The sequence below is a fragment of the Mirounga leonina genome, unplaced genomic scaffold (assembly GCF_011800145.1).
Source record: "Mirounga leonina isolate KUSES-001 unplaced genomic scaffold, KU_Mleo_1.0 Mir_174, whole genome shotgun sequence".
In the NCBI taxonomy this organism is placed as follows: Eukaryota; Metazoa; Chordata; class Mammalia; order Carnivora; family Phocidae; genus Mirounga; species Mirounga leonina.
Genome location: NW_023270451.1, coordinates 50,394,675 through 50,422,667, shown reverse-complemented (window position 1 = coordinate 50,422,667; position 27,993 = coordinate 50,394,675). Strand labels below are relative to the sequence as shown.

Genomic DNA, 27,993 nt, shown 5'->3' with positions numbered 1-27,993 from the left:
TTATTAACGTGCTAACAATCGTAATTGACTGGAAGACCTCTATGTTAACTCCTGTTTATTCTTTAAATGCTAGTTAACAAACTTCAATAATGTTCTCACTGCTTCCTGCTAATTGCTTTTAGTGACACAATCCACTCATTCATTGCCCAGGGGGATTGAGGAACTAGAAACATCATGCTGGGTTTTGAAAAGAAATACACATTTTTCTTACCATGAAAGAAACTGCAAATCAAGCTGCTGCTGCTGGCTGATATGGAAACTGCCTCACGCAACGAGCCGGCGTGTTTTCTTGCTCGGAACTGGCCGCTCAGCTGTCCTCTACAGCAACTCCCCCTTTGAGACAAACACACACAAGTTATGATCCTCTAAACCTTCCCAGAGCTAATGACTCCAGCCCCCATCCCGAGGAAGATACTGTCATGGCATCCACCCCTTTGCTTATGAGTCAAAACAGCCTCCCCAAGACTTTCCAGCCCCTGTCTCCAGTGTTCTGTCATCCATCCAAGACTTCCTGTTTGATGGGGAGGAAGGAACGGAGCAATCCCTTCCATTAATGACATCCAGATCTTTTTGCTCTCTCCCATTTTAGTAGTAGCCTGAGAAAGAGAAACTCATATAGGGCATGAGAGGGGTTAGCCAGAGGAAATTCCGTCAGCTGTGCCCCAGATATCGATATGCCAGGGTTCCAAGAGGCCTTTGGTGTTTCTTTTCAGTAAACACGCACCGCAACTTTGCGAAGACAGTGGTTGCTTTGCCTCCAGGAACCGTGATAAATAACCACCGTCCTCTCATAGTTTCTGAGTGGAAGAATACGCTGCACAAGAGGCCTTCCCTATTCCTAGTTTTCCCTGCAGTCTACTCAGAGTTGCTGAGTCCCTGTGCCTGTTTCCTAAGCCTGGGAGACAAGTGTTTCCACCATGTTTCTCTCAGTTGCCACCAAGAACCAAGGGAGCTCCTCATCCTTGAACTTCTTGGCTCTGTCTCTCATGTCTGCCTTTCACCCTGATGAATTTGTGCTGTACCCAGCAGAGTTCCATGTGCATCGGGCACTCTGCAAATATTCACTGGATAAGGAAACGTCCCTTGAAAGCATATGCAGCAGAAATTTTTGAAGTCTTACAAACAAATATAAGTTGTGCATTTTACTTCACAGTATATCTGCTTGATCCACTTAAATTTTGTAATGCTCCCCCAGTATCCTGAGAATGAGTGATCTTTGATTGCATCATATTGGCCCTTGGGTTTTAGGTTACTACCATTACCCCTGGAGCTTATCCCAGCTTAAGAAGTGAGGGGTCCCTGTAAAGAACAGGTTGGGCCCTTACTCAGAATAAGACCAGCGTGTCCCAGTGCACAGCTCACTGACTTCCTTGCCGGCTTTCTGTGACCCTTCAGTTACCCACTTAGCTAAAAATCCCAGTGCTGAGGTATCAGGGGAAGGAAGCTTCATAGTAAATCTCTCCAGCTGGCTTTGTGCAGTCTCCGCAGGGCCCCCAGGAGCACTGCTGATGCTCACGACCAGAGCACCGCCTGCTCCTTTGGAATTCACAATTCCTATTGTGCATCACGAGTCCGATTCCCAAATGTGTTCTCCTCATGGAGAACTGGTGATTACATGTTTGCCTAATTGAAATGACTGTAGATTATTCAGGGAGTAACTTTATTTTCTCCCTTTGAAATAGTCTCCCAGGAAAATGACCTGTGTTATATGTGTAGATTTAACATGATTTTAAAAATTGAGTAATGCCAGGTGTTACCCTAGCCATCAAATAACTTTTCCTTTCCTCTCAAATTTTTCCAGCAGAGTTCAGATTCTTTTTAAATTATATGGATTGCCATATTCTGACTACATTAAAGAATTCTCAAACCCTATTTATAGATGAGGAAGATGGGAATCACAGAGGCATTTCGCTTTTGTGGATCAAGTTTGGGCGTTTTCTTTGTTCGTTGTATGGTTTTCCTTCCATTTTTAACACTTTCTTTTCTATTAAAAGAGTCCTAGTTAAGACATAAGTTTTGCAGTGAAGGTAATTTTAGATAGGAACCCACTTTCCTTAGGTGTTATGGAGTACTTTGTAATCAGAGTAGTTTGAAAACAATACATTTGTAGACACAGTAATGAGGTGACTTGACCAAGGCCACCATGTTCGCCAACTACATGACTGTACAGAGGGGCTTACAGGTCATGGATGCTTTCAAGGTCATACATGCTTCATGTCTTAAGTGTTTTGACCAAGTCCCCTTGGGTCCTCATATATCAATTTAGCCAACACCAACTGTGCTACTCCTATGTGCCAGGCCCTGTGCCAAGGGGTTGGGATAGCGTCATTATGAAGACAGGGGCTGTCATTAGAGAGCCCTGGCGTCTCCATACTGTCTGGGCTCATGAGTATCCTGAGTCCTCTTCCATCAGTAATTATTCATAGGACACCTGCTAGGGCAAGTTGATTCCCTAGGGTTTGTGGCAAATAATGAGAAATACCAAGATGCTTCACATGGGGGCCCCCATAATCAAGGAAGATGTTGGGGCAGCTAAGAAGATGGGGAGAGTCCCTTCAGAAGTAGTAATCAGAGAGGGCTTCCTGGAGGAGGAGGCATCTAAGCACAGCCTTGCTTGAGTGCTTCACGAAGATTGCTGTCATAATTTAAGCTCTTTATAAAAGTGTTTTTTGCCTCCTCCTTCCTACCTCACAGGCTTATTCAAACATTTTTATTACATTTCAATGCAGAGCAGGTTAGGTTGAGGGGGTTATTTGTAAGAATGACTCTAAGGCCCTGATCATGCCTATTTCTTTGTTTTTGTCTTAATTTTTTAATTTTGTTTAGTTTCAGGTATACAACATAGTGATTCTATACTTCTATATATTACAAAATGATCACCACAATAAATGTAGTAACCATCTGTCACCATACCAAGTTGTTACAAGGTTACCAATTATATTCCCTATGCTATGCATTACATCCCCATGTCTTACTCATTTTATAACTGGAAGACTGTATCTCTTAGTTCCCTTCTAGTCATGTCTATTTAGAGAACTAAACTCTAGGAATCGGAGAGGAGACGATTGTGACTATCCTCATTCTTTGGATAAATCCCTGAATTATTTAGATGATTTTCTCATGAATTCCACCCCTTGTGTCTATCACTAGCATCCTAATAATTCATTCTTGGATTAATTTGTGTGTATTAGCCCCAGAGGTGGGGGTCTGGTGCACCAACTAAGATATGGCACACAGCTATCTTAACAGTCTTAACATCTTGGAGAAGAATGTGGAAGCAGAAGAGTTCCAAGAAAGCTGGTTTTTCTACATCTACCTCCCCACCTTTGCCAGGCTTACGTGGACAAGGAATAATTCCCATAGTCATTATAGATACTGATTAAATAAACCCTCTGGAAACTGCCACCTCAGAAAACCTGATGCCATTATTCCTGAAGGGTTTAATGACCTCCCGAATGGTTAGCAGGACAGTGCTAACTAAATATCAAAATCAAAAGGGGACTTATTACCCAGGGCTCTAGAATTCATTCCTTCCTGAAGACCTAAAATCGAATGCATTGCTTGTTCTCCTAGGCAAGACTCTTACGAAATAAAGATGTCGATATTTTTGGAAATCAGATTCACTTACCTTATAAATTTGTATGTGTTTTTTCCCCTCAGACAAATTTTGGTACTGTCGACTTTCACCCAACCACAAAGTCCTACACTATGGAGACTTGGAAGAGAGTCCCCAGGGAGAAGTGCCCCACGATTCCCTGCAGGACAAACGTAAGTGGCTCTCCTGTGTAGGAGGACTGAGTTTGGGTGGTTGGTTTAGCTTCCTGGTCACAAAATAGCATGCAGGAAAACTACCAACCCAAATTAATCCACTGGGCATGTCTCGTCTTGTTGTAAGTCCCAGCCCGAGCATTCCCATCATGCACGAGACCCTGATGGAATATGGGTTTGGGGCTGAAGAGGGGAGGGTGCAGAAGGAATGCTCACATATCTTTCCTGAAAAATACAAACCTGGAGTTCAGACATCCACTTTTGCACCACTTTCCAGGTGCTGTTTCAGGGAGCAAAGACAATAGAAACTTGACTCTGTCAATTGTCTTTTTCTGGTGACCCAAAATAATTTCACGAGAGTCCCTACCACATTTATTCATTATAGTTTAGTGTATCCCATCATTATAATGCAGCGTTAATGGCAGAGAAGTAACTGAGACACTCAGAAAAATCTATGATCAGTTACATTCTATTGTCAGCAAACTATTCCCTGAAATACTTTGTATTTGTATTTATTTGCTGTTTCTGTATGATATTTTAACATGTATGTTTCCAAGAGCCAGTAATTTGCTAATTATTTTAGCCCAACACCAAACCAAGTTCCAGGTTTTTAGACAGTAATAAGTGTACAAATTAAACCAGGTATTATAGAAACATTAAACATTAAAATACACCAGGGTGATGAATTAATTTAGATGAGAAATGAGATAAAATGGTGTCAGAGGATATCCCAGGTAGAGAACCCAAAGAGTGAGAAAACAGAAACACTTTTGAAGAGCTTTCAAAAGTCACATTGACCCTGCATGAGTCATATAAGCGTGTCCCAGACCAAATCCTTACCCCCAAGCCCCAGCGCCTTTCCGCTTGTCGCCCCAGGGCCCACGGAAGTCAGCTCTGGGCTGCCTTCCTTGCAGCCCGTGGCCACCAAAGGCAACAAGTAGCCACAAGTGAGAAGCTCCTGACACCTTCAGACTCTGGGCTGACCTATCAGGTGGACAGCCTAGAACATTCTCTCTTCCTCCAGCATCAAAATGCAACAGTCTGGTCTTCATAGAGTCATTTAGTTCAGAAAGCGATCTTGTTTGCCATCATAGGAGCACGACTTCACCGGCGCACATTATTAGCCCCGTTAGTGGGAGGAGCAGGAAATCAGAAAGGCATGAGTGCAGAGTCGGCTGGTGTCTGCATCCCTACTGTGGCAACATAACGAGGACTCTCCCTTCAGGTCTCAGAAAGCCTTGCCCATTCCACCATGGACAAGCTGGACCAGTGGTTCTGAGGGTGGTCCTTGGACCATGAGCAGCATCTCCTGAAAACTTCCTAGAAATGCAGGTTTTGCAGCCTCATTTCCAGTCCTGCTGAATGAGAAACTGGGTGTAGGGGCCGGCAATCTCGGTCTTCACAGACTCTCAGGCAATTCCAATGCACATTCAAAGTGAGAGCCCCTGAGCTAGATACTCTACTCTGCATGGTGATTTCCCAAAGTTGGCTTCACCAGTAAGTAAATATTTTAGAAGAGAAAAAAAAAAAAAAGTGAATTGACAGTGGGTTGCCAACTTTTAATTTTGGCAAAAAAAAAAAAAGTCTATTAAAAAATGAGATCTAACTAAAATTTAATATCACATTCCTTTCATTAAAAAAGGGCTCTTGATCATGAAAAACAATAAGAAAGACCTGAAAGACCTAATCTTGGAATATAGGACAGTCCCGTCTACTAAATTAAATTAGCTTTATTAAAAACTCACAGCTGTGTCTTCATTTTTCTCTGTTTGCTATTAACTGGTGAAAAACTCACTGGTAAAACCTCCCTCATAAACTTAGAACTTTCCAGAGGTCAGCAATTTGGAATCACTGCTCTGCAGTGGTAAAATGAGGAGTTAGAAGTTACTGTTGCTCAAGGCAACCAGAAGTTCTACACAAAATCTTCCATAGTCTCATTCTTAACCTGATCAGGAAATAGGGAAAATGGTCTGGGCAGAACACGAACACACACACACACACACACACGCACACACACACAGCTTGATTCATTTTTTTTCCCCATGTGGGCCAGTGAATTGGCTCTCCCACTCACTGGACATATTATTTATCCCCATTTTTATAGGGATATAACCCTATTATAGATAGACATTTGGTTGGCATTGTTTGCAGGTTTTATATGTAGCACTCCCATTCTAGCTGGTTCTGTTGCTTAGGAGATTGGGAGCCCTGTTCCTAGAGAATGTCTGAGCCTTGTAGGGGCAGCTCCTGGGCTTGCTGGCAAGCTGATACCCCCCAGCTCTACCAAGGCCTGCACCCCCAAGAGCCCAGGTGAAAGTGACTAGCTATAAACCCGGAGTGCCAAAGCCAGGGAGAAACAGCTTGCCAGGGTGGTCGCAGAAGAGCAAGGCCAGATCTGCAAATCTCCAGACAGCTTCTGGTAGTGGCCATGGTGATACTGGTTCTGGGAAAGGGTTACAATGGTCCCTTCTGACAATGGCTCCAAAGACTCTAGCTGCCCCTTCTTCTGCAAGCCAGTACCTGAGTTCAACAGAGCTGCTCCATCACCAGGTTATCTTCATTGCAGGATAAACCAGGAATGCATACCTGTACAAGTGTATGCACGTAGGAGGGTGTGTGTGTGTGTGTGTGTGTGTGTGTGTGTGTGTGTTGGTGAGATAGTATCTGGATGCGCGTATGAGCCAGGGAGGGCGTGTATTCATGTAAGAAGTAAAATGGACCTAGTATGTGCCTGGGATGAGCAGGCCTCAGCTTAGGAAACTTAAGTTGACTGCTTCGGACCTGTCACTGGTTTGCATTTAATTCCAATTCCGCATTCTGCCCATCCTCTTAGAGCCCTTAGAAGTCATAAACCTCATTCCACTAGAAAAATGAAGTGTTCCTTTAATTAATATCAAGTGCCATTGCTCTTGCCATGTATGAGTGCCCTCTCCTGAGACCAAGGGGGAAGTTGTCTTCTGCCCCTCGAGTTAATCAGTGCTGAATATTGAGATATTGATGAATCGAAGAGTGTAATTGAATCTTCTTAATACAGAGAGGGTGAGTAGAAATCGAGGGCCTCTCCATAGCTGTCATCACCCCAAAAGGTTTAGAAAATCTCTTCTCGTATTACTTCTGTTTGGCAGGAGATACGGCCCCACATCCCAATCACCACGTTTACAGGATCTCATCGTCCCCACTAGACACTAGACTCCGCGGCTTTCCAGCCGTGCCCCAGGCCCCTCAGTGCCGCCCTTTGAAAGAATCTAGGCCAGAGCTCCTCACTCCCACATCAAAGGGGCCAGGGAAGAGAAGGCTCACCCCCTCACAAGGCGATTAAGCCTGTTACAGAGGATGAGAGGAGCAGCTGAGAGAGCAAAGCAAAGTGGGCAATTTGGGTCACCGAAGCACCATGAATAATTCAGGTTCCTTGACCTACAGAGACAATTAACTTTGATTATTGATAACGAGAATAATTACGAACAACATTTATTGAGTGCTTACTATATGCCAGGCACCGTGCTGAGAGCTCTACATAAATTACCCTCTCACCAACCTGGAGAGGTAGACATCATTGCCCTTCTTTTACAGACAAGGAAACTGAGGTACAGAAGACTTTTAATAACCCATGGTTAGTAAACAGTAGAGCAGAGATCTCTGCTACCATCTAACTCCATAGCCCCAGCTTTTAACCACGACCCTGCACTGCCTAGCTGAAAAGCCAACAATGATCCCGCTCCAGCGTTAGGACGTCATTCTTGGGGCAACTCTCTGATGCAGCTGATGCCAGAGTTCCACATTGCAGACGAGGACGGTTAGGCTCCAAGCACTTCAGCCCAAGTGGAACAGATCCAGTGGTGGATCTAGAATTCAAAGCCAGTCCGTGACTCCAAAGGCACAGCCCCTCCCACTGCTCTGCGCTGCCAGATTAGAGATCAGATTCTTCATGGAACTGTGCAGGGGTGGGATCTGCCTGTCCCTCTTCTGTATCACCACTCACAAGAGCGTCTATGGAGCAAGTGCTCATGGCTTACTAGCTACTTCCTGAGGTGCTTTCTGCCTCAGTTTGGCTCCCAGTGGTGAAAGCTTAAACTTATTTTGGTGGCCACACTTCCTTTTTCAATTGTATTTTTGTTTTAAATCACAATTCCAGTTCCTTCCACAGATACTAGCAGTTGAAGAGTTTCCTGGAGTGTCTGAAGTGATCACCACATGTTCAGCATGATTTGGGGTGCTGACACCTTCCAAACATAGGGAGAAGCCATGACCAAGCAAGAGAGCATATAGAGTAGAAGAAAAAACAGTCCCAACTCTGTCCCCCACTAACAAGATGACATTGCATAATTTACTTGCTCTCTTTAGGCCTCAGTCTTCCCATCTGTGAAATGGTAGTATTGAATGAGATTGTCTCAATCTGGCTCAAACTGAGAAAAGGATTGAAAGAAATGAAGCCATGCCCCAAGGATTTAGAGTGGGGTGTAGGGCGCCAGCAGGGACCCTTTTATTTCTCCTATCTCTGGGCACCACTTCTTTATACTGCTCCCACATAAAAAGAGCCTAATGGAAACACCAGCCTGACTTGGAAGCAATCAAGAGCCCTCTCCTGCCTCCTCAGAGTGTCGATTCAAGAGATAGGAGTCTGATTCTGCTCATGGGAATAGAAAGGATGCATTCTAGCCCTTCTGATGCCTAATCTTCCAGTGCATCTAGAGAAAAACTATGCAAAGAGCAACCTTTAAAAGCCATACTGTATTTTTAGAATTTTGTGTTTCCTCTTAGCCATAATCCTGTGAGTAATACAGCAGCTTGTCTCCTGACAGGGGACAATACATATTAAAAAACAGAATATGTACTGCTATGAGCAGGGCGGAAAAGTGCCTTTTCTCCCCTAAAGCCTTCTCATTAGAGATTCTGAAGACTACTCCCACCATTGACTTTTGTGTTCCTCTTGTCCCGTTCCATATGATGGGTTTTCAAAGCCAAAGGGTAACTTAGTATTTATAGATTGTAGAAACTCTTTCTAGTTCGTTGACCATGTTATATATCATACAACAAATGACGTTTTTTGCAAGGTACTTGTGACTCGAACTCCATCTGAAGCTTGAGAAGGCTTTTGAATTGGTAGGTTAACTCTTTCACAAATTCACTTCAGTGGTGGAGGTCCAATTGAAAAGCAAACATGGAGTCAATCCAATTTCCTAAAGTGCCTCCTAAAGTACCCCTCCTGGGGTAGTGATTAGGCAACCAGACTGACCACTGAGGGGAACAGGACTGATTATTGGTTATAAAAATGGATTTCAGGAGAGCTGAAGGCCGTGAGTGGTCAAAAGTAGGTCCAGGAATTATAGAGACCATCTATAGGAAGATGCCAATCCAAAGGGGCAGGGAAGGCATCCAAGGTAAAAGATCACACTGCTCACGGTAGGCCACATTGCTGCATTATGCTGCAGGAACAAACAGCTCCCAGATCTCAGTGGCTTATGACAAGAGTGTATTTCTCACTCACATTATGTAACTGGCATGGGCCGTGGAAGGACTGCTCTACACAGTCCCTCAGGGACACAGCCAGTGGCTGCCGTGCCATCCCATAGCTGTGCATCTGGATGGAATGTGTGGCCTCTTCAGTTTCTGAAGAGAGGCTGATGGACGTGGACTTTTTACTGCTTCCTTCAAGAAGAGACATGAATGCCATTGCCTCTCACATTTCACTGGCCAGACCTAATCATGTGGCCCCACCTCACTGCAAAGTTTGCTGGGAAGTGTAGTCTTCCATATGCCCAGAAAGAGGGGAAAACCAGATATTGGTCAGCACAAGTAATGCCTGCCAACGCGATCTAGAATCAGGATTTCAAGATGAAGGAGCAGACGTGGTGGAACAGATTGCAGGGAGTATGTGCCGAGATTCCTGGAAGAGTTCATGACAACCCCACTTGTCTCTAGGGTTAGAAAAAGCTCTAGGGCTGTCAAGATTTGAACAAAGTCTTAGCAATTTTAGGGGACCTGGAAAATGTTAGCTTTAAAGGGCCTTCCTGTTGCATCATTTTGATATTCTATATGTTTCATAATTTCATCTTCATCTAAATCTCTCCCCCACAACCCAATTCTTCAGTAAAAGTATGTGAACCTTAATTATGAAATCTCTCATCATCTTCATCATTAAGGGAGTCTAAGGCATTGATTACTCGAAGTTTCTGCAGATCCTAAGTGGGCCCCAGGATTCGCAGTCCCTTGTGGGACTACAAGATTAGGGATTGGAGAGGGACAGGTGACTTCACAGTTTTAAAAGTGTGGTTCCAAGCCATCTTACTGCCTTCTCTTTCTCACATGATCTTGACAGAAGTTTTAAATGCACAAACCTGTCCTCGTCTTTTATCTTCCTCCAAGTCTTGAGTAAGACATGAGATAACATCATTTTATCTAACTGCATTATTCTCAGGATCTCCAAGGTAAATACCAGTTACCATTTCCCTACCAGAAAAGAATGTTCTCTTTCTTTGAGTTTACTTCCGTTGTCTGTCAACTAGGGATTAAAAAAAAAAAAAAAAAAAAAAAAACCTACCTCACAGAGTTGCTGTGAGAATTAACGAGATGGTAGAGAGCGAGAATTTGGAGAGTGAGTGTTCAGATCCAGATCGATTTTTTTTTTTTTTTTTTTTTTGGTAAGTTTGCTTCTCCTCATTATCCAAAACTCAGGAGCTAATAGATCCAACTACTGTAGCAAGAGAGCAATGTGTGCGAAGCACCTGGTGTTCTTTCTGGTAGCAGGAGCTAGTACAGTATTAGTACCGCTGGTCGTAGTATTATTACTGCTGATTCTGATACCATCACTTCTACACAACAATGATGGGTTTTCCTAGGGATTTGTTTTAGTGAACCAAATTCTGCTTGTGAACATAGATTTGTCTCCCCAGGGATGCTTTTGAGCAGAATATAAGAATCCATTTTAGCGTCTGGCCCTGGGATTTTGCCTGACATCTCTCTCTTTTTACCTCTTTTCTTTCCTCGTGTTGCAGTGGTTTGAGGAATGACAACTGTGTTCGCAGACTCCGCGCTCAGCCCTGCTTCTTTCCTGACATCTCAGCTCTCCCACGGTGTAGTGACTTTCATTTTCTCTTCTGAATTGCAGTGCCGGTGGCAGATATCAAAGCTGTGGTGACGGGGAAGGACTGTCCTCATATGAAAGAGAAAGGTGCCCTTAAACAAAACAAGGTATGATTTACAAATTCTTGCGAAGAGTGCTATCTGCACAGTGCAGTCAGCGACTGTGGGGGGCCCAGCCCCGCGTTACTAGCAATGCGCGTGTACATGCATGCGCGTGCATGTGCGTGCATGTGCTATCGCACGTCACTTACCCAGCTCTCCTTTTTCCTTCCCTGACTGCTTTTATATCCCTTAGGCTTAGGCTTTCACCGATCACTTTCAAATCCCTGCCTCCCCCACCTCTTCCATTCTCTCCCTTCCTGTCTCCTGACAACGCTAGGGATTGCCTCCCCACTGTTGTCACCCAAGCCACCCTCAAGCCTTCTCCCTTCATCTCCATCCGTTCTCTGGGCCTCTCCTAGCCGCCCATTTATGTTCGTGTTCTCCCTTCCCTGACTTCCACCTCAATCTCTTCCATTTTTCTCCTGCTGTCCTTACCTCCTCGGTAGCCTCTCTGGAGTCTCTGTGAAGCCTGGGAAAGGCAGAGACCAGAGGATTCAAAACATTTTAGAAAACTTAAGGGCCTGATAGCCTTCAGTGTCATGGAAAGTACTGTGAAATAACTCAAACCCAGCTTCAAGGGGAAAATTTCCCCAGAGGTGAATATTGCTTAAATCCTCTTCATATCATAATAGTTTTCACCCTCCCCTCCTAGTTTACCAACCAGCTGTTCATCATAACAGCCCGGGTTCCATACTAGAGGGTGTGGGAGGAGACACTAGCTGAAAAGATGAAAGAATTTCCTTTGCCCCCACTTTGCAGGTATTTGCCTTTGGAAGGGCCACCAGAGAGCCAATTCATTGTTTCTACCTCTCGGCATCTTGTGATACATAGCACCCCTCCATGAACAAAATTATCTAGATTGATCTGGGTGCTGCAGCCACTTTGGTACCAAAAATATCCCATAGATCTGTTGTACTGTAAAAGTACTATTTAGGAAGATAAAGGGGAGCAGATACAGCCAAGAAGGCTGATAGCAAAATCATTGCTTCCTAAGTCACATAAGTATAACTCACCTCAACTCTGTGTGAATTCCTTCTTTGTCAAGCCTGTCACAGCACCATCATATAATGCACTTAACTGACCAGCATAATGATATAAGGGCATGCCTCAGAGTCTGTGGGTCACCTGTTACACAGCATTTCTCTCTTCTTTATGATATGGGGAAACAGGGATGGTACCGCTCATCAGATTTCAGATGAGCATCCTTAACTACACAGCAAGTTCCCAGTCTTCATGGTTTGCCTCCTCTACCACCTGATATGCAGAGCACAGTCTCAGGGAGCACTGGCTCTGCTCAGCCCCGTGGTTATATAACACTTGGAGCTGAGCAGGAAATTAGCAGCAACAAGAGTTTATAACCCAGAGAAGGCCAGGAAGGGTGTAGTTTGCAGCAAAACAGACTGCCAAGACTCATGCACTCTGAGTAGGGATAGAGAGAATTAGGTAAAATGCATGTGCAGAGACTGGTTTCAGTCCCAACATGGGAGGCGCTTGGGAATTGTCACTCCTATCCTTGTAGTAAGAAGAAACTGAATAAAGTGAAAGCCAACAGTTTTCTTGGACCTACCAGGGAACTGAGGTTGCAAGGCAAACTGCCACCATGGAATCTGGAGAGTCAAGTGCATCCAGAGAGCCACAGCCAGATCTGCCCACCCGGGGCAGAATCCACTGGAGCTATAAATCGTAGGATCACTTAAATGACAATTCTGATTAGTTGCTGTAGGCTGAGTGTGGGCTAGTGTGAGGGTGAAAAACTTAGGGTTTCAGTCTTCTAAGGGGTGGCATACTTTCATGGGCTTTACCTCCAGTAACCCTAGTGGATTCTTACAGTGAAGAACTGAAAAGGACCACCCCTCATGTCTCTGGCAGGGGAAAAGGAAGAGTAATCATGAAATATGCCAGAGCCTTCTCCATAACAAATTTCTGTTCTCCAGATCTTTTTACTATCTAGAGGAAGAGAATTTCTCTCATTTTATCTCATTTTAGCCTTTCTGTCTCAACTGTGGGGTTGGCGGTTGAGGGAGACATAGTCAATAGCAGTCAGAGCCTCAAGGAAATTGGTAGGAAACTCTGCAGCCAGGAAAAAGGAGAGAGGGTGGGAGGGGAAGGGGAAGGCTATACCATTTGAGAAGGTGACAGCCAGAAGATACAGAGCCCCTAAAAGATGAAGACTTAATTGGCAAATTAAATGCTATTCATCACCCATATCCTACCACCACACTAATAAGACTCCAAGATAATATAACAGTCGATCAGGGCTGAAAGTTCTGCAAGACATAAACTCTCTCTGAGGAAGAATACTTAGGGAAGCCCAAAGTCAATAGAGGAGACAAAAACAGGGACACTAGAGGAATTTGAAGCCTCTGACACTTATAGCTACAGCAAATATTAAACATATCCCAATTCCTTGTGAGATTAACATAAATCATCACCATAAGGGTCTATATATCTCACTTCCTATTGCCTGACATAACATGTCTGGATCTCAACAAAAATTATAGGCATGCCATAAAGCAAGAAAAAACAGCCTGAAGAAACAAAGCAATCATCAGAACCAGACTCCATTATGACACAGATGCTGGGATTATCAGACAGAGAATTTAAAATAACAGATTATAAGTGTTTTAGGCTCTAATGGAAAAAGGAGACAACCTGAAAGAAGAGATGGGTAATGTAAGCAAAGAAACAGAAACTCTAGAAATGAATCAGAAGGAAAGGCTATAAATAAAAACATTGTCACAGAAGTGAAGAATGCTTCTACTAGGTTTATCAGTAGACTTGGCGTGGCCAAGGAAAGGATTAGTGGCTTAAAGATGAGTCAACAGAAACTTCTAAACTGAAACATAAAGAGGGAAAAAAATGAAAACCCCAAAGAACAGAGAGAATTGCAAAAGGTATAACATACGTATAATTAGAATACCAGACCAAAAAAAGAATGGTGCAAAAGAAATATTAAATCAAGAATGGCTAAGGACAGTCCAAAATTAATGACAGGCATAAAACCACAAATCCAGGAAGTTTAGAGAACACTAAGCAAGATAAATATACAAAAAAAAAAAAAAAAAAAAAAAAACAAACCCACAAAAACCCACCCACAACACTTAGGCATATCATATTCCAACTGCAGAAAACCAAAAACAAAGAAATAAAAGGAGACATTCCCAAATCCATTATTATATAGGGATTTCAGCACCCCTCTGTCAGTAATTGATAGATGAAGCAGACAGAAAATCAGTAAAGATATTGATGACTTAGAACAACACCATCAGTCAACTTGATCTAATTACCATTAATAGAAAATCCACCTGACAACAGCAGAATACACATTCTTCTGAAGCTCACAAGAGACATTGACCAAGACAGACCACATTCTGGGCCATAAAATATATCCTAACAAATTTAAAAGAATAGCAATCATACAAAGTATGTTCTCAGGCCAGAGTGGAGTTAAGCTAGAAATCAGTAATAGAAAGATAGCTGGGAAATCTCCCCAAATATTTGGAAATTTAAGAATACACTTCTACGTAACCCATAGTTAAAAGAAGTCTCAAGAGAAATTACAAAATAAATTAAATAGAGTTAAAATGTAACATCAAAATGTGCAGGATGGGGCAAAAGCAGTGCTTAGAGGGAAACTTACAACATTAAACACATATATATTAGAAAAGAAGGAAAACTTAAAAATCAATAAATTTTCCACCTTACAAAGCTGGAGAAGAGCAATTTAAGCCTAAAGCAAACAGAAGAAATAATCAATATTAGAGTTGAAATCAGTGAAACTGAAAACAGGGAAAATCAACAAAAGCAAGACTTGGTTTTTGGAAGAGATTAATAAAACTGATAAACTTCCAGCCTGACTAACCAAAAAAAAAAAAAAAAAAAGAGAGAGAAGACACAAGTGACCAATACTGAAACAGGGGTAGAGATGATGATCTCATTTGAGCATATGATATGTGTGGGTGGATTGTGGCCTTCCTGTGTCAGACTCCTCTCCCCATAGAGACCAACAAAACAGAGTAAATGACATTTTTCAATCTATTTTTTTTGTCATGGCACTCATGGAAAATTGGATAGATGGATGAATGGATGGATGGATGGGGCACACTGCTATAAACACAGAGATATGATAGCAAGTGGAGGCTAGTCCCGGGTATCCCCTGGTTAAGATGTTCCAGTCACCCCCAGCTCTTCCAGGCTACCTTGGGGGCTGAGACAGGCAGTATCTCCACCAGCCTGGTGCTTTCATTGCATACACATGAAAATTGTTTGTTTTGCAATGTTTTGAGTGTTCATACACCTGGTTCATCAGGTAAAACATCAAAAGGCAGAAAGGAAACCCATGGTTCTAAGAATTTCCTTCCTCAGTCCCCCGTACCCACACCCCTTCTCCTAGTACTCCACAGGCCTGCTGCTCCCTACCTCTGAGACTTCTGGTAGAAAAGGGGATATCTGCAGCTTGAAGGGAGAATTGACCAAAATATGTCTACAGGAGGTCTGTTGGTACATGGTAGTGGGCAGTAACCAATGTGTGTTGCTGGCTCTTCAGACAGTTTTTCCAACTGGAGGGTAGGTTCTGACATTTTGTGCCATGAGACTTTGGTTAGTTTAATTGCTGAGCAAGGCAAACTGACATTAGCATCCATAAGGGAGACACTTTGTTAATAGCAATACATTGGTAAATGACAGGACTTCTCACTCATTCAGCATCTGCGATGCAGGGCACTGTCCAAGGTCCTGGGAATAGAAAAAGGAAAGGAACCAATCTGACCAGATTTCACTGATACAGATAGGAATGTATTTGACATATCAGAAGCTTCCATCTCACCATGTCCTAGAATCCAGCTTTTATTTTTCCAGAGTGATTCATGAACCTGAAATAAGAAGCAGATTATACTAGGAGCTGATGTTCTAGCATCATCTTGAAAACTCTGGTCTTAACCCAAAAGCCTTTTGTTGAGATTTACTTCATTCATCATTCATACTCATATGAGATTGAGTATCTTCTTTCTATCAGATCTGTGCCAGGAACTGGGAATTCAAAGATAAATACAACCTGGCCCCTGGCCCTGGGTGTCTAGTAGATATAAGACTTATGTGCCAACATGCAATGATAATCCAATGTTGTCTATACTCTGGGACATTTATTTTTTTAATTTAATTTAATTTGATTTGATTATGTTATGTTAGTCACCATACAATACATCATTAGTTTTTGATGTAGTGATCCATGATTCATTGTTTTCATATAACAACCAGTGCTCCATGCAGTACGTGCCCTCCTTAATACCCACCACTGGGCCAACCCATCCCCCCACCCCCCTCCCCTCCAAAACCTTCAGTCTGTTTCTCAGAGTCCATAGTCTCTCATGGTTCATCTCGCCCTCTGATTTCCTCCCCTTCATTTTTCCCTTCCTTCTCCTAATGTCCTCCATGCTATTCCTTATGTTCCACAAATAAGTGAAACCATATGATAATTGACTTTCTCTGCTTGACTTATTTCACTTAGCATAATCTCCTCCAGTCCCATCCATATTGATGTAAAGGTTGGGTATTCATCCTTTCTGATGGCTGAATAATATTCCATTGTATATATGGACCACAACTTCTTTATCTGTTCATCTGTTGAAGGGCATCTCAGCTCCTTCCACAGTTTGGCTATTGTGGACATTGCTGCTATGAACATTGGGGTGCATATGGCTCTTCTTTTCACTACATATGGCCCTTTTTTCTTTTTTTCTTATTTTTTCTTTTTTTCTTATTTTCACTACAAAACTCTGGGACATTTAAATACAGGGAGAGCCCAGGAGACTTGAGAAAGACTCCCAGGGGCAATGATGTCTGAGCTGGGTTTTGAAAAGGAATTGCTAAGTGAGAGGAAGACTTTCTAGAAAGAGGAGAGAGTATGTGAAAAGGCACAGGGTCCTTCCAACATATGAAAGAACATCCTCTGATTGAGAAACATTGAATTCAGAGTACAGGACTGAGAGACAAAAGACCAGAGAGACAGAGGACCGAGAGAAGAAAATGAGTTGGAGAACTATTGGCTGATAATGTTAAGACAGATTGGGGCCAGAAAGTTATAGCCGCCCAAAGAAGGCAGTATCCTCTATTATTATGTACTACATGAATGAGTAATTTTTGCCTTCTAAAATAGAAACTCAAACTCATAGATCTATAGATGAGCAGCAGTGTATTTTAGCTATGAAATCTACTGCTATGCCTATGGCCATATTCAGCACACTCACATGCCAAGTTATATCCTATGTCTTTGCCCTCCAGACAACCTGAATAGATGGTGGAGAACCAACATAGTTCAAGGGAATGCTGGGAAAAATGGCCAAATGAGACGTGTCACCCCAAAACAATATAAGGAATGGCAGCCAGCGCTGAATACTGAAAATATGTTGCATAAAACTCTACTCTTGTATTCAATCTGACATTTGCCTGCTGGAAAATGGCAGTCCCCAAAACAAAGTGCCATCCATGTCTAGAGTTTCTCTGAGCCTCTCCTGACCCAGCATGCCTTGTCACTGCATGCAGGCCCAAGAGTTGAGGATGGGGTCAGAGGCCCCAGGGCATGGTTGAGGGGTGGGATGTTCAGATTCTCCTGCCTCCTCTATCCCCAGAACTCTCCCATCCCGGGCCTTCCTCCACATGCTGAGAGATGTAAATTAATGGAATAGAGAATGAAAATAGGAGCTCCTGAACATTATTTTTCATGGAACTAAATCCAGAGGGAATAAAGGACCTTAGGTCGTGAGTAGCAAAGCCCCAGAGCATCAGATGTCTGAATGCTGTGGAGTGTGACGAAGCCCCTGAGGGGGACACTGCCCCAGATCCATGACTCCTCTTCTACCACCTCCTGGCACCTCTATCCCTCACAGACGGTTTGGACAGGTGGCAGCTTCTGGAGTGTTAGTCTGAGAGGTGCCATCGCTCCCAGCTCTGTAGCCTAGAAGAGCTGACCTCCACCAGTGACTCAATGACAACAAGCCAGGGACGTCAATAAAACTCATTATAGGCGATAGCAGCCTTTAATGCAGGCATGTGGATCAGAGAATTAATTCCTCCCACCCCTCCCAGGCAGCTTTGGTGAAATGAAAGTGGGGATTGACATTCTCACGAATTTCCCATTTCCTGCCTGTGTTTATCAGGAATCTAGGTCATGACGACTCCGCTCCTTCACGTCCTCATTGGTTTGCGCTTTAGGAGGGCAAAACCCAAAGTTGGCAGGCTCCCTCCTTTCTCTTCCTTCTCTGTGCCTCTGCAGAAGAGAAAGTGTCACAAGGACAGCCACATTGACACTCTGGCCTCAGGTGACCTCAGCACCTAGTCAAGAGGCTGTGTCTGGGCTCTGGTTGTGTTCACCCTAGCTGTCATTAACAAGGGGATGAGCCGTGTGACTGCCTCAGCAGAGTGCCAGTTGTCCAGCATCAGCCCAGAAATCCGTTCATGAATTTCACCTTTTCCTAGTGACCTCCAAAGGTCACCTAGGGCTGTCACCATATACTGACTGGTCATTCATAGCAAAGCCCATCCTCTCCTTTCTCCCCAATCTCTCAAGCAGGAGTCAGTTTTCCTAATGAATGACACTGAGATTAGTATGAAATCATCATTTATATCAATGTTCCTAATCTAAAAACAATCTTTATGAATTAATGAGATCAGAGCTTAACATTTTATTGAAAAAAGTTTTACATTTTTTAAAAGAAAAAAATAATCACCTCTGATCCCAGCCCCTTAACATAATTATTTTCATTTCACCTTATTTGCCTCCAGTCTCTGTCCACAGGTAGTCATTGTTCATAATTGTGATCAGTATATAAATAATGTTCATTTCTCCTGCTTCTTTTCACTTAAGATCAGATCTTCATAACTATCGTACTCAGTGGCTGGCTGAATATATTTCTCTGCTAATTTGTGATTTCTTTAATGGTTTACCCAAATTGGGGAAGACATTTATTTAGTTCTCATGTTATATTCTTATAGGTAACAATGTATATGGAATTTGCTTGCTTTTTGATTTTTTAGGAATAATCCCAGTAGTGGGATCCCTGGTTCTTGATATGGATTGCCTGTTTTTGCTTTTTTTTAAAGATGACACCAATTTATGATGCCACTAGTAGGGCCCATGACAAACTAAAAGACCCAAGAGAGATGCTAAACTTAATAGAAAAAAAATGTTTTTGTTTGTTTTGGTGAACTCTTTTTTTAGTATTATTGATCTCCACTGGGCAGGCCTGAATAGAGGCCCAAGGAAGAAGTAATGAAAATGAGGAGAGCGGTAGTTTGCAGAATAGCTCCCATTCCTGACTCGGCATTCTTTCCTTCACTTGCTCCTGTTTCTGGCAGGGTGAGGAGGCTGTAAGAGCTTGAGACACCAGTAGGTCTAGGCCCAGAATAAGAGCTGCTCCCTCTTAATGAGGGGACAGCTGGAGGCAAGTCAGACACAGACAAACCCCACGAGAGCCCAAATAGCCGGATGGTTGACTGTGTCAGGAGAGACATCCAGCTAATGCTAGGCCTTCAAGTGTTCACTTGGCAAGAATTCTTTAACCCATTTGAAATTCTGAAATCTGGAGGCACTGACCTCATCTGTTTGCCTTCCATCTTCTTTCTGGGGCATTCTTGCTGTGAGTTACTGGCCAAAGGCAAATCCTCTGACAAATAGTAAGCAGAGAATGATGTGGAAAGACCTGCCCTCTTAGGAAACTGTGCAGTATGTGTGTGTTGTAACAATGCAGAGCACCAATATGGGTACACTTGGCCCTTTCCCTCCAGATTAGGAGCTTTTAAGGTGTTGAGATGTGCCATGACTGTCTTCTAAAGTTTGTATCCCACTAACTGCTCAAACCAATAGAATAATCATTGTATCCAATAATGTACAGCACATATAATTTGAGAAGTGTATTTTAACATACATATTAGACATGACATTTAGTGTCTCAGCCAAGGTCATACAGCTACAGTGCAATGACAGTGTCACTTAATCCTTGGCCCTTTGGGTCTGGCTCATAGCCTGCACTCAGTAGACGCTCACCAATGAATGAACCCACGTATTCTAACATTGGGCCCTTGTTTCTCCTTTATACTCTGCAGCCTCTGGATAACACCTAAGTTTTATGTAGCCTTTGCTCTACAGTACTTCAAAGATTAAAGGACCTAAAGATAATGAGTTCATCCACAAGCCTCGTTGGCTCCCATGTAGCTTCCATATTTTAGGAAGTTCATACCTCTATGGACATCTGTCTGTTTGGGGATGATCAAAGATAGAGCAGCCCTTAATCTGCTGGTTGGGGAAAAGTTTACGATTTCTCAGGTCTCCCTGGACCTGGAAGGGAGGAGCTGAAGAAAGAAGAGTATCATGGCTTTGGGGTTATATGGCTTTGGACAATGATTTAACTTCTCCAAGCTCCTTCCCCTAAAAGAGGAATGATCACACTTGCTACAAGGACTATCTTGAGAATTAAATGAGTTGGTTCATGCAGACCCTCCCCTAAACAGAAGGATATGTGCTGTGAACCTTGATTTAAAAAACAAAAACAAAAACAAAAAAAAAAACGCCCCTTCCTCCCATCAGCCTCACTGCTGCCCCCATGTCTGCACTCACTCCATGTTCAGTCTGCAGCCATTTATAACTGCAGAACGAATGTGCCCCTTTTTCCTCACTGTGGTGTTTTCTCTGATCCCTTGTAGGAGGTGCTTGAACTTGCTTTCTCCATCTTGTATGACTCAAACTGCCAGCTGAACTTCATAGCTCCTGACAAGCACGAGGTAAGGGTCTCAGTGGGGTTAATTTGTGAGACAATGTCACTTTTTTTTTTTTCCTAGAAAAACAAGCAAGAGAGAAATATTGGAAAGAAATTTCATTAAAAAAAAAAAAAAAAAGCCTGCCTAAGAAAAATCATGAACAAAGGAACATCTCGTTGATTTGGTATAGAATGGAAACTTTTTTAAAAACCACCAGTTATCACAGATTCAGCCTCTTACTAGCTTGACCAAGAGTTCATGGTAATGAAAGAGAATGAACAAATGCTTCATACTCAACAAGGGCATAACTGTCAACCCCGAGGAAGAATCAGCCCTGATGAAGCTTTGGTTTTCATCGAGTATTGAATTTTTAGTCACAGTCTTCCCAAGATAAACTTGTCTCTGTTCTTTAAAACATTTGATGAAGTAGGTTTTCTACCATGTTTCCTTAAGTTATTTTAAGAGATCTAGGGCTGTCTCTGCTGTTGTAATTTTATTTTTGAGGTGATTTTATTCCTTTTGACATCTCGTTATAGGTATAATTTGTTTTTCTCCTTGACACACGCTTGTCAGCTATAATTAAAATATTTAGCATAGATCTAGGAAAATGTATTTGTAAGGTGAAATAGCAGCTATATGGTTGACGTAACTCGTTCTCTTGTAAACAGGAGCCCAACATTACGCTCGAAACTGTTATTTTTAGACGATACCGTTCAAATTTTTGTTTTACGTGTGGTTGCATAAACAGCTTTTAGAAAGGAAGGGAACATTTTAATAGAATCTGACTTTTGTTTCCCGTTTCCCCGAGGAGACTCTGCTCATTTAGAAGTTATTCAGTATCTGCTTTTCACTGGTTTTTTAAAGCTTTTGAATAAAATTGTACATCCCAAAGAGAGAGGAAAGATTAGATGCAAATCCTGCATTTAGAATGGTGCTTAAGTGTAATTCTGTGTAACTTGACATTTAGTTTGCAAAAGGGTATGACTTTGTCTTCATCTTTCTGAAAATAGATACTGAGGCCTACTGCTTCTCTTTTTAAATAAAATTGTGGTTATACACAGGCAGGCCATCGTATTTAAGAAGTATACAGCTGTATGGAAAACTACTTTAGAAAGTAGAACTGTGGATGTTACTTAAATCTATGCAAGGCTGTATTTTCCCAGGGTGCATTAATTCCAGATAAGGACAAATGTTCTCAGACTGCCAAATTTTTGTTTGTAACTGCCACCTTTTATTGATACGGTGAGGAGAAAAATGCCATGCACTTGTGAACACTTAATTTCTTCAGATCTCTTTCATATGTATTACCTCATGTTATTTGCATAATCACTCAATAAAATAGGAAGTCCTATTACAGATATCTTCATCAAATGAAGGAGAGAGGCCTCTCAAAATCGAATACCTCAACATTTGCAAAGATAATAGTAATTGCAACGAGCCTGGATTTCTCTGTGCCAGGCACCATCCCATGTCTTATGTACTTCACCTCACTTAATCTTCATTATACCTCTAAGAGAAACAAACTATTATGCCCATGTGATAAAGGAGGGAAATGAGTCACAAAGAGGTTAAGAAGCCTGTCCAAGGTCAAACCAGTAGTCACAGAGCTGGAATTGAAACCATGGAGCCCTGCTCCAGGAACCCTGTCTCCTTGACCCCTGCACTGTGTTGCTAGGGAGGCAGGAAGCAGGACCCGACCTCCCAGCTTCCTGCCTGTGCCCATCCCCCAATGTCAGCAGTTAATCACCTCAGGGCCACAGTGGACCCATCTCTACCCACACCCACACCCATGCCCAGTTGCCCCCCTCCAGATTCCTAGCAAGGCAGATCCAGATACATCGTGTATTTGTAAATGTTCCTGTGTGCATCTCTAAATAAGAGCATCCATTTCAATACCATTATCACAGCCGATTTTTTAACATTTTGATACTACCATCTGGAGTCAGTTTTCAGACTTCTCCACTTGTCTCCATTGTGTGTTTTATTTCTTTTATACTTTGTTCAGATCAGAATCCAAATAAGATCCATGCATAGCAATTGGCCAACATGTTTCTTCAGTTTCCTTGAATCTATAGGTTCCTCCCTTTCTCCCTCTCTCTCTCTCTCCCTCCCTCTCTTGGGAGCATCTGCTTATGCTTTTTTTTCCTTGCAATTTATTCATTGAAAAACCCAGGTCATCTGTCTGATAACCTTGCTGAGAGTCTAGATTTTGCTGATTATAATTATCTGTATTAGTTTACTGTGGCTGCTTCCACAAATTACCACACATTTAGTGGCTTAAAACAACATGAATTCCGGAGGTCAGAAGTCTGATGCAGGTCTTTTCTGGGCTAAAATCAAAGTACTGGCAGGGCTGAATTCCTTTCTGGAGGTTCTAGGGGAAAATCTGTTTCCTCCCCCTTTGCACTTCTGGAGGCCACCGGCATCCCTTGGCCACAGCCTCCATTCACCCACAACTGGAGTGGTTGAGTCTCCACACTGCCTCATTCTGACCTCCTCCTCCGTAGTCAAAACTCGCCTTCTTTCGGGGCGCCTGGGTGGCTCAGTCGTTAAGCATCTGCCTTCGGCTCAGGTCCTGGTCCCAGGGTCCTGGGATCGAGCCCCACATCAGGCTCCCTGCTCCGTGGGGAGCCTGCTTCTCCCTCTCCCACTCCCCCTGCTTGTGTTCCCTCTCTAGCTGTGTTTCTCTCTGTCAAATAAATAAAACCTTAAAAAAAAAAAAAAACTCGCCTTCTTTCTCCCTTCTCTCGCCCACTCCTATCCTGTTTCCCTCTTCCACTTTTAAGGACCCTGGTGATTACATTACCCCCACCTGGACAATCCCAGAGGACCTTCCTATTTGCTGGTCAGCTGATTAGCAATTTTAATTCCCTTTGCCGTGCACCCTAACATACTCACAGGCTCCAGGACGTGATCTCCCTTAAAAGGAGGGTATTCTTCTGCCTACCATAACATGTGCTGTTATTTCACATGGTTATCTGTCTCCCGTATTTCGTATTACATGGCAGTTAGAGGATTCATCTAATTGAGGCTCAACTTTAAGCAACAGTGGTGTTGCATTCTTCCGTGGTGTCTGGTTGTCTCTCTGGGGGATGTTAGCAGCCATTGATGATTTTTGCCAGGATTCTTGGACCTGTTAGACATTGGAAAGGTTGGTATCTCAATTCAGTCATTCCTTCTTCATTTATTAGCGGGAAACGGGCCTCATATTTGAGGTTACACAGTTTATATGTAACAAGCAGGCTAAATACTTACTTTTCTTGTCAGTCTTCCAAATAATGCGCATCTTCCAAATGAGAACAACGAGGTGGTTTTGGTGTTGGAGTATCATTATGAAGTAATGGATTTAAACATATTTGTGTTTTAATGGGTTGCAGCGATTGTCATTATCAGTGTCCATATTAATCCTATCTAGAGAAAGTAGGAACACCTTCTGGTTGGTTTCTGAGTCCTATTGACATGACCCCAGATGTCTTTGACAACCTTCAGTCATTCTGCTATGACAAAATATGTCTGGCTCATCTTGCATGTTTCCTGCCTTTTCTCTGTGGCGCCATGGTCCCTTTTGGTAGAAAATGGTATTTAGCAACCAGAATCTGGGCATTAGGTGTGCTTGCTATTACTTGGTTGGTCATTATTTTTAGGCCTTTTTATGGGCAGACTGGGAGTTACATTATTTCTTTAAAGATAAAATACACTGTAAGTTCATTTTGATACTTGCCACTCAGATTCAGTCCTACCGAGTTTTTATTTATTGGTTGATGCACTCTTTAATAAAATTTTCTGTACCTGCTGCTTCTCAAAAGAAAGGCACCACAGAAGTGTTCCTGTGGGTCAGATTAATCCGTACTAGGAAGCTGGCCAGGACCGGGATGGTTGTACAAGAAGCAGTAAGCCCAGGGCTTAGGGATTTACAGTCAAACAGTGTTAGAGCTGGAAGGGGCCTCAGAGCACATGGAGTTCAGTGGCCTCCATATCTGGAAGTATATCAGAATTAACTGGAAGCTTTTCTAAGTAAAATTTACTCACCCAAGATCTACAAGATCAGGATCTCCAGGGTAGGACCTTTGTATCTATTTTTATGAAGGTTATTTATGTGGAAAGGAATGTTTCAATGAGTTCAGAATCTGTCTGAGGGATTCATGAGGACATGAATACTTCCAGATATCTCTTAGCACGCAGCTGGTGTTTAGATGGGTCAGACACTTTGGCAGAGATCACACAGCCAAGGCAAAGTTCTATAGTTCAGGGCTGCACTACCCAGACATACACCCTCATAATACACCTATGGTGCATCTCCTCAGCTTAAAAAGGGGTGCCTGAGATGTGCATCAGGGTGAGATTTCCAGATCACTGTGGCTTAAGATTTGTAAAGTGCTTGCAGTCCTATAGTACATTTTATGTTGAGATCTGCTGTTATATTCCAGGTAAGCACAGTGCAAAGGACAGGCTAAGTATAGGGTCTGGAATTGTAACTTGACCCAGTGAGGGCAGAAGAGGGGGTAATCTAGAGCCCATTCGAGAAGGAAGACTAGTCTGACAGTAAGAACAGAGCAATTGCTATCACAGAGGTCCTACAGAGGACTAGGATATACTAAAAGGCGAGCGGAGCACAGCTTCCAGAATGCAGACGGTTTTCTCAGATGCTGACATCAGAAGCTAGTTCAGCCACCAGGTATCTTGGCTCTAATACAAGCCCCAGGGCTACAGCCTCTGGGAGGGAGGATGACAAGAGCAAATCAGGTCCTCAGATAAACAAGGTAGAGTTTCTTTCTTCAAGGAGTTCACAGTCTACTGGAGAAACAAAAGGCATGGTCAATTTTAATGAGAAAGGAAGAACCAAATTCTTAGTTGGCTGCTCTGGAAGGCTTTCCAAGATCGGCTATGTCCCCAGGAACCAGGCTTCCCAGACCCGAAGGAGAAAAAACCTGGAAACTAGAGACTCAAGAAGAGACAGGCAGCCAGCCCACCTCCCATGAAGATCAGCCAACAGTTGTAGCCATTTTGTCCACCAGACACTGGGCAGCAGAACGTTATTTTCTAGCCCTTTGCTGAGAAATGCCAAGGTGGGACTATGATTGGCTCCCGGGTAAGAGTGGGCTAACGTTGTGAGTGTTAGGACTCAGAGAGGAGAGGCAGAGATTAGCCACTAGACTAGGAACCGTGCTTGGAGTCAGGGAAGAAGCAGCCTCGACCTAATGCTGAGTCCGGGCATGTTGGGATATATACTACCAATAGCTTAAAAGCAGACTCACTGGTAGGATGTTGAAGGTATGACGTTGCAAGGTCATGCAGAACTCAGATCCTCCTACTGTTACATAAGAAGGCATTATTTGCACAGAAGAGTGCAGGTGCACTAGAGTTAGATTGCCTGAGTTCCAGTCCCACCCACTCCACACGCTACCAAGTTCCTCGGCCTCTCAGCGCCTCGGTTCTCTCATCTGCAGAACAGAGATGATCCCAGCAGTGTCAACTTTATTAAATGGTGATGTAGGCAGAGCACTTAGCACAGAGCCCAGCACACGTTGCGTGGTCATTGTTAACCACTGTCACTACTCTTGTCATTGTCATCAGTAATTACCCTTGTCACCTCCTTTTCCACCAGTACTGTATCTGGACGGACGGGCTGAATGCACTGCTGGGGAAAGACATGATGAGTGAGCTGACCCGGAATGACTTGGACACCCTGCTCAGCATGGAAATCAAGCTCCGCCTCCTCGACCTGGAAAACATTCAGATCCCTGACGCACCTCCCCCCATCCCCAAGGAGCCCAGCAACTATGACTTCGTCTATGACTGTAACTGAAGTGGCCGGGCCCAGAAGCGCCCCCTCCAAAACTGGAAAATCTAGCTTGCGGGAGAGAAGAATGAAAACACACCCACGCCTCGGAACCCTCTCGCGGTGCAGAGAAGCTGTGGGTCAACACTGTCTTTGGCCTCGCCTCTAGCCCCAGCATTCTTCTACCCCTACCTGGCGTCTTGCTCACTGCCCTGATTCTGTTTCTAGACTCCATTGCTTTAGGTCACTTCCCACTGCTGCAGTCTACCGATGGGAGCAGAGCAAAACCCACCGCCAATAAGAGAGCCAAAGGGCCCTTCCATCCTCACCCCCCTCCCCAGCAGGCCCGTCCTCCCTCCCTGGAGGGTGCAAGCCGGCAGCACCAGACTGCCCCAAAACCTGCCCGTCAGACCGAAGGGACTGCCCCAGTGCTTGTGTCTGGAAGAAACAGCCTAGCTGCTGGAGAAGACCAAACACCGCCTCCTCATTCCCCTTCTCTCCAGAGTCCGCTCACACCACCAGTTCCCTGTGACTCGAAATCTGCTTTCAGATCTTTTCCGTCCTCCGTGCAGGCCTTTGCCTTGTGCTGGTCCTCTCTGGTTCCAAGGGCAGCAGCAGAAACCTCGTTCTAGCCGTGGACCGCACCGGGTCTCCGGACCCAGTCCCAGGTCCAATGCCATTTCACGTCTGCACTGTGAGCGTGCCCAACCTTCTTTCCTCGCCAGCTAGTCTTGGGTGTCCTCTCTCTGCCCCAGCCCACACCTGCCTTCTTCACGCCTCACACCCTTCCAGCCCCTTAGGTAAAAGCACAAATGGTGAAATCAGTCGTCATCCCCATCTCTAATATACTAAACCGAAACGCCTCTGTGGCAGGCGGCCCCTCTCGACGGGTTTGGTGTTACCTTCTCCTGGGGGTTCTGCTACAACACAGGCCCCGCAGGATGGTCAAGCTGTCAGACATCCAAGTTTACATCATTGTAATTATTACAAGTATTGACAATTTGCAAGGGTTTGGGGGTTGGTTGTTTTTTTGTTTTTTGGTTTGTTTTTTTTTTTGCTTTGTTTTTGTACAAAAGAGTCTAACATTTTTTTGCCAAACAGATATATATTTAATGAAAAGAAGAGATACATAAATGTGTGTACTTTCAAGGTTTTTTTTTAATTATTTTAATCCTAAACATCTTCCTGAGAATAACATTCCCTTATACATGCTGTGGAATAAAATGAATTGTGATGAGTTGGAGAGCTGGTGTTTTGATTTGGTGACTTAGGTGCTTGTTGCTCGGTCCTTAGCATCACTAGTGAGCTTGTCAGAAACGTCTTTGGCCCCGCCCCAGCCCTGCAGAATCAGGGGATTGGCGTGCACAGGAGCTTTTCAAAAGCCCTGGCTTAGGGGACTCAGCCACTGCTGTAGGTCACCAGAGACTCTGAGCATCAGTAAAGCATGTTACTTCTAAGAAGACCATCTCAACTCACGGAGAAAATCAGACCCACTACGTGAAAATATGACTATT

At 43.5% G+C, this 27,993-nt stretch overlaps 1 protein-coding gene across 12 annotated transcripts in view; it reads left to right on the top strand.

Moving 5' to 3' along the window:
- ELMO1 (engulfment and cell motility 1) overlaps positions 1 to 27,722 on the top strand; it is a 540,114-nt gene extending 512,392 nt beyond the window's left edge. For all 12 annotated transcript variants that reach the window (XM_035020922.1, XM_035020919.1, XM_035020915.1 and 9 more), the window contains 4 exons: positions 3,661 to 3,768; positions 10,874 to 10,956; positions 20,647 to 20,724; positions 26,306 to 27,722. In XM_035020922.1, the coding sequence (XP_034876813.1) occupies positions 3,661 to 3,768; positions 10,874 to 10,956; positions 20,647 to 20,724; positions 26,306 to 26,506 (470 nt within the window). In that variant the 3' untranslated portion in view covers positions 26,507 to 27,722. The remainder of the gene's footprint in view (positions 1 to 3,660; positions 3,769 to 10,873; positions 10,957 to 20,646; positions 20,725 to 26,305) is intronic.
- The last annotated feature ends 271 nt before the right edge of the window (positions 27,723 to 27,993 follow it).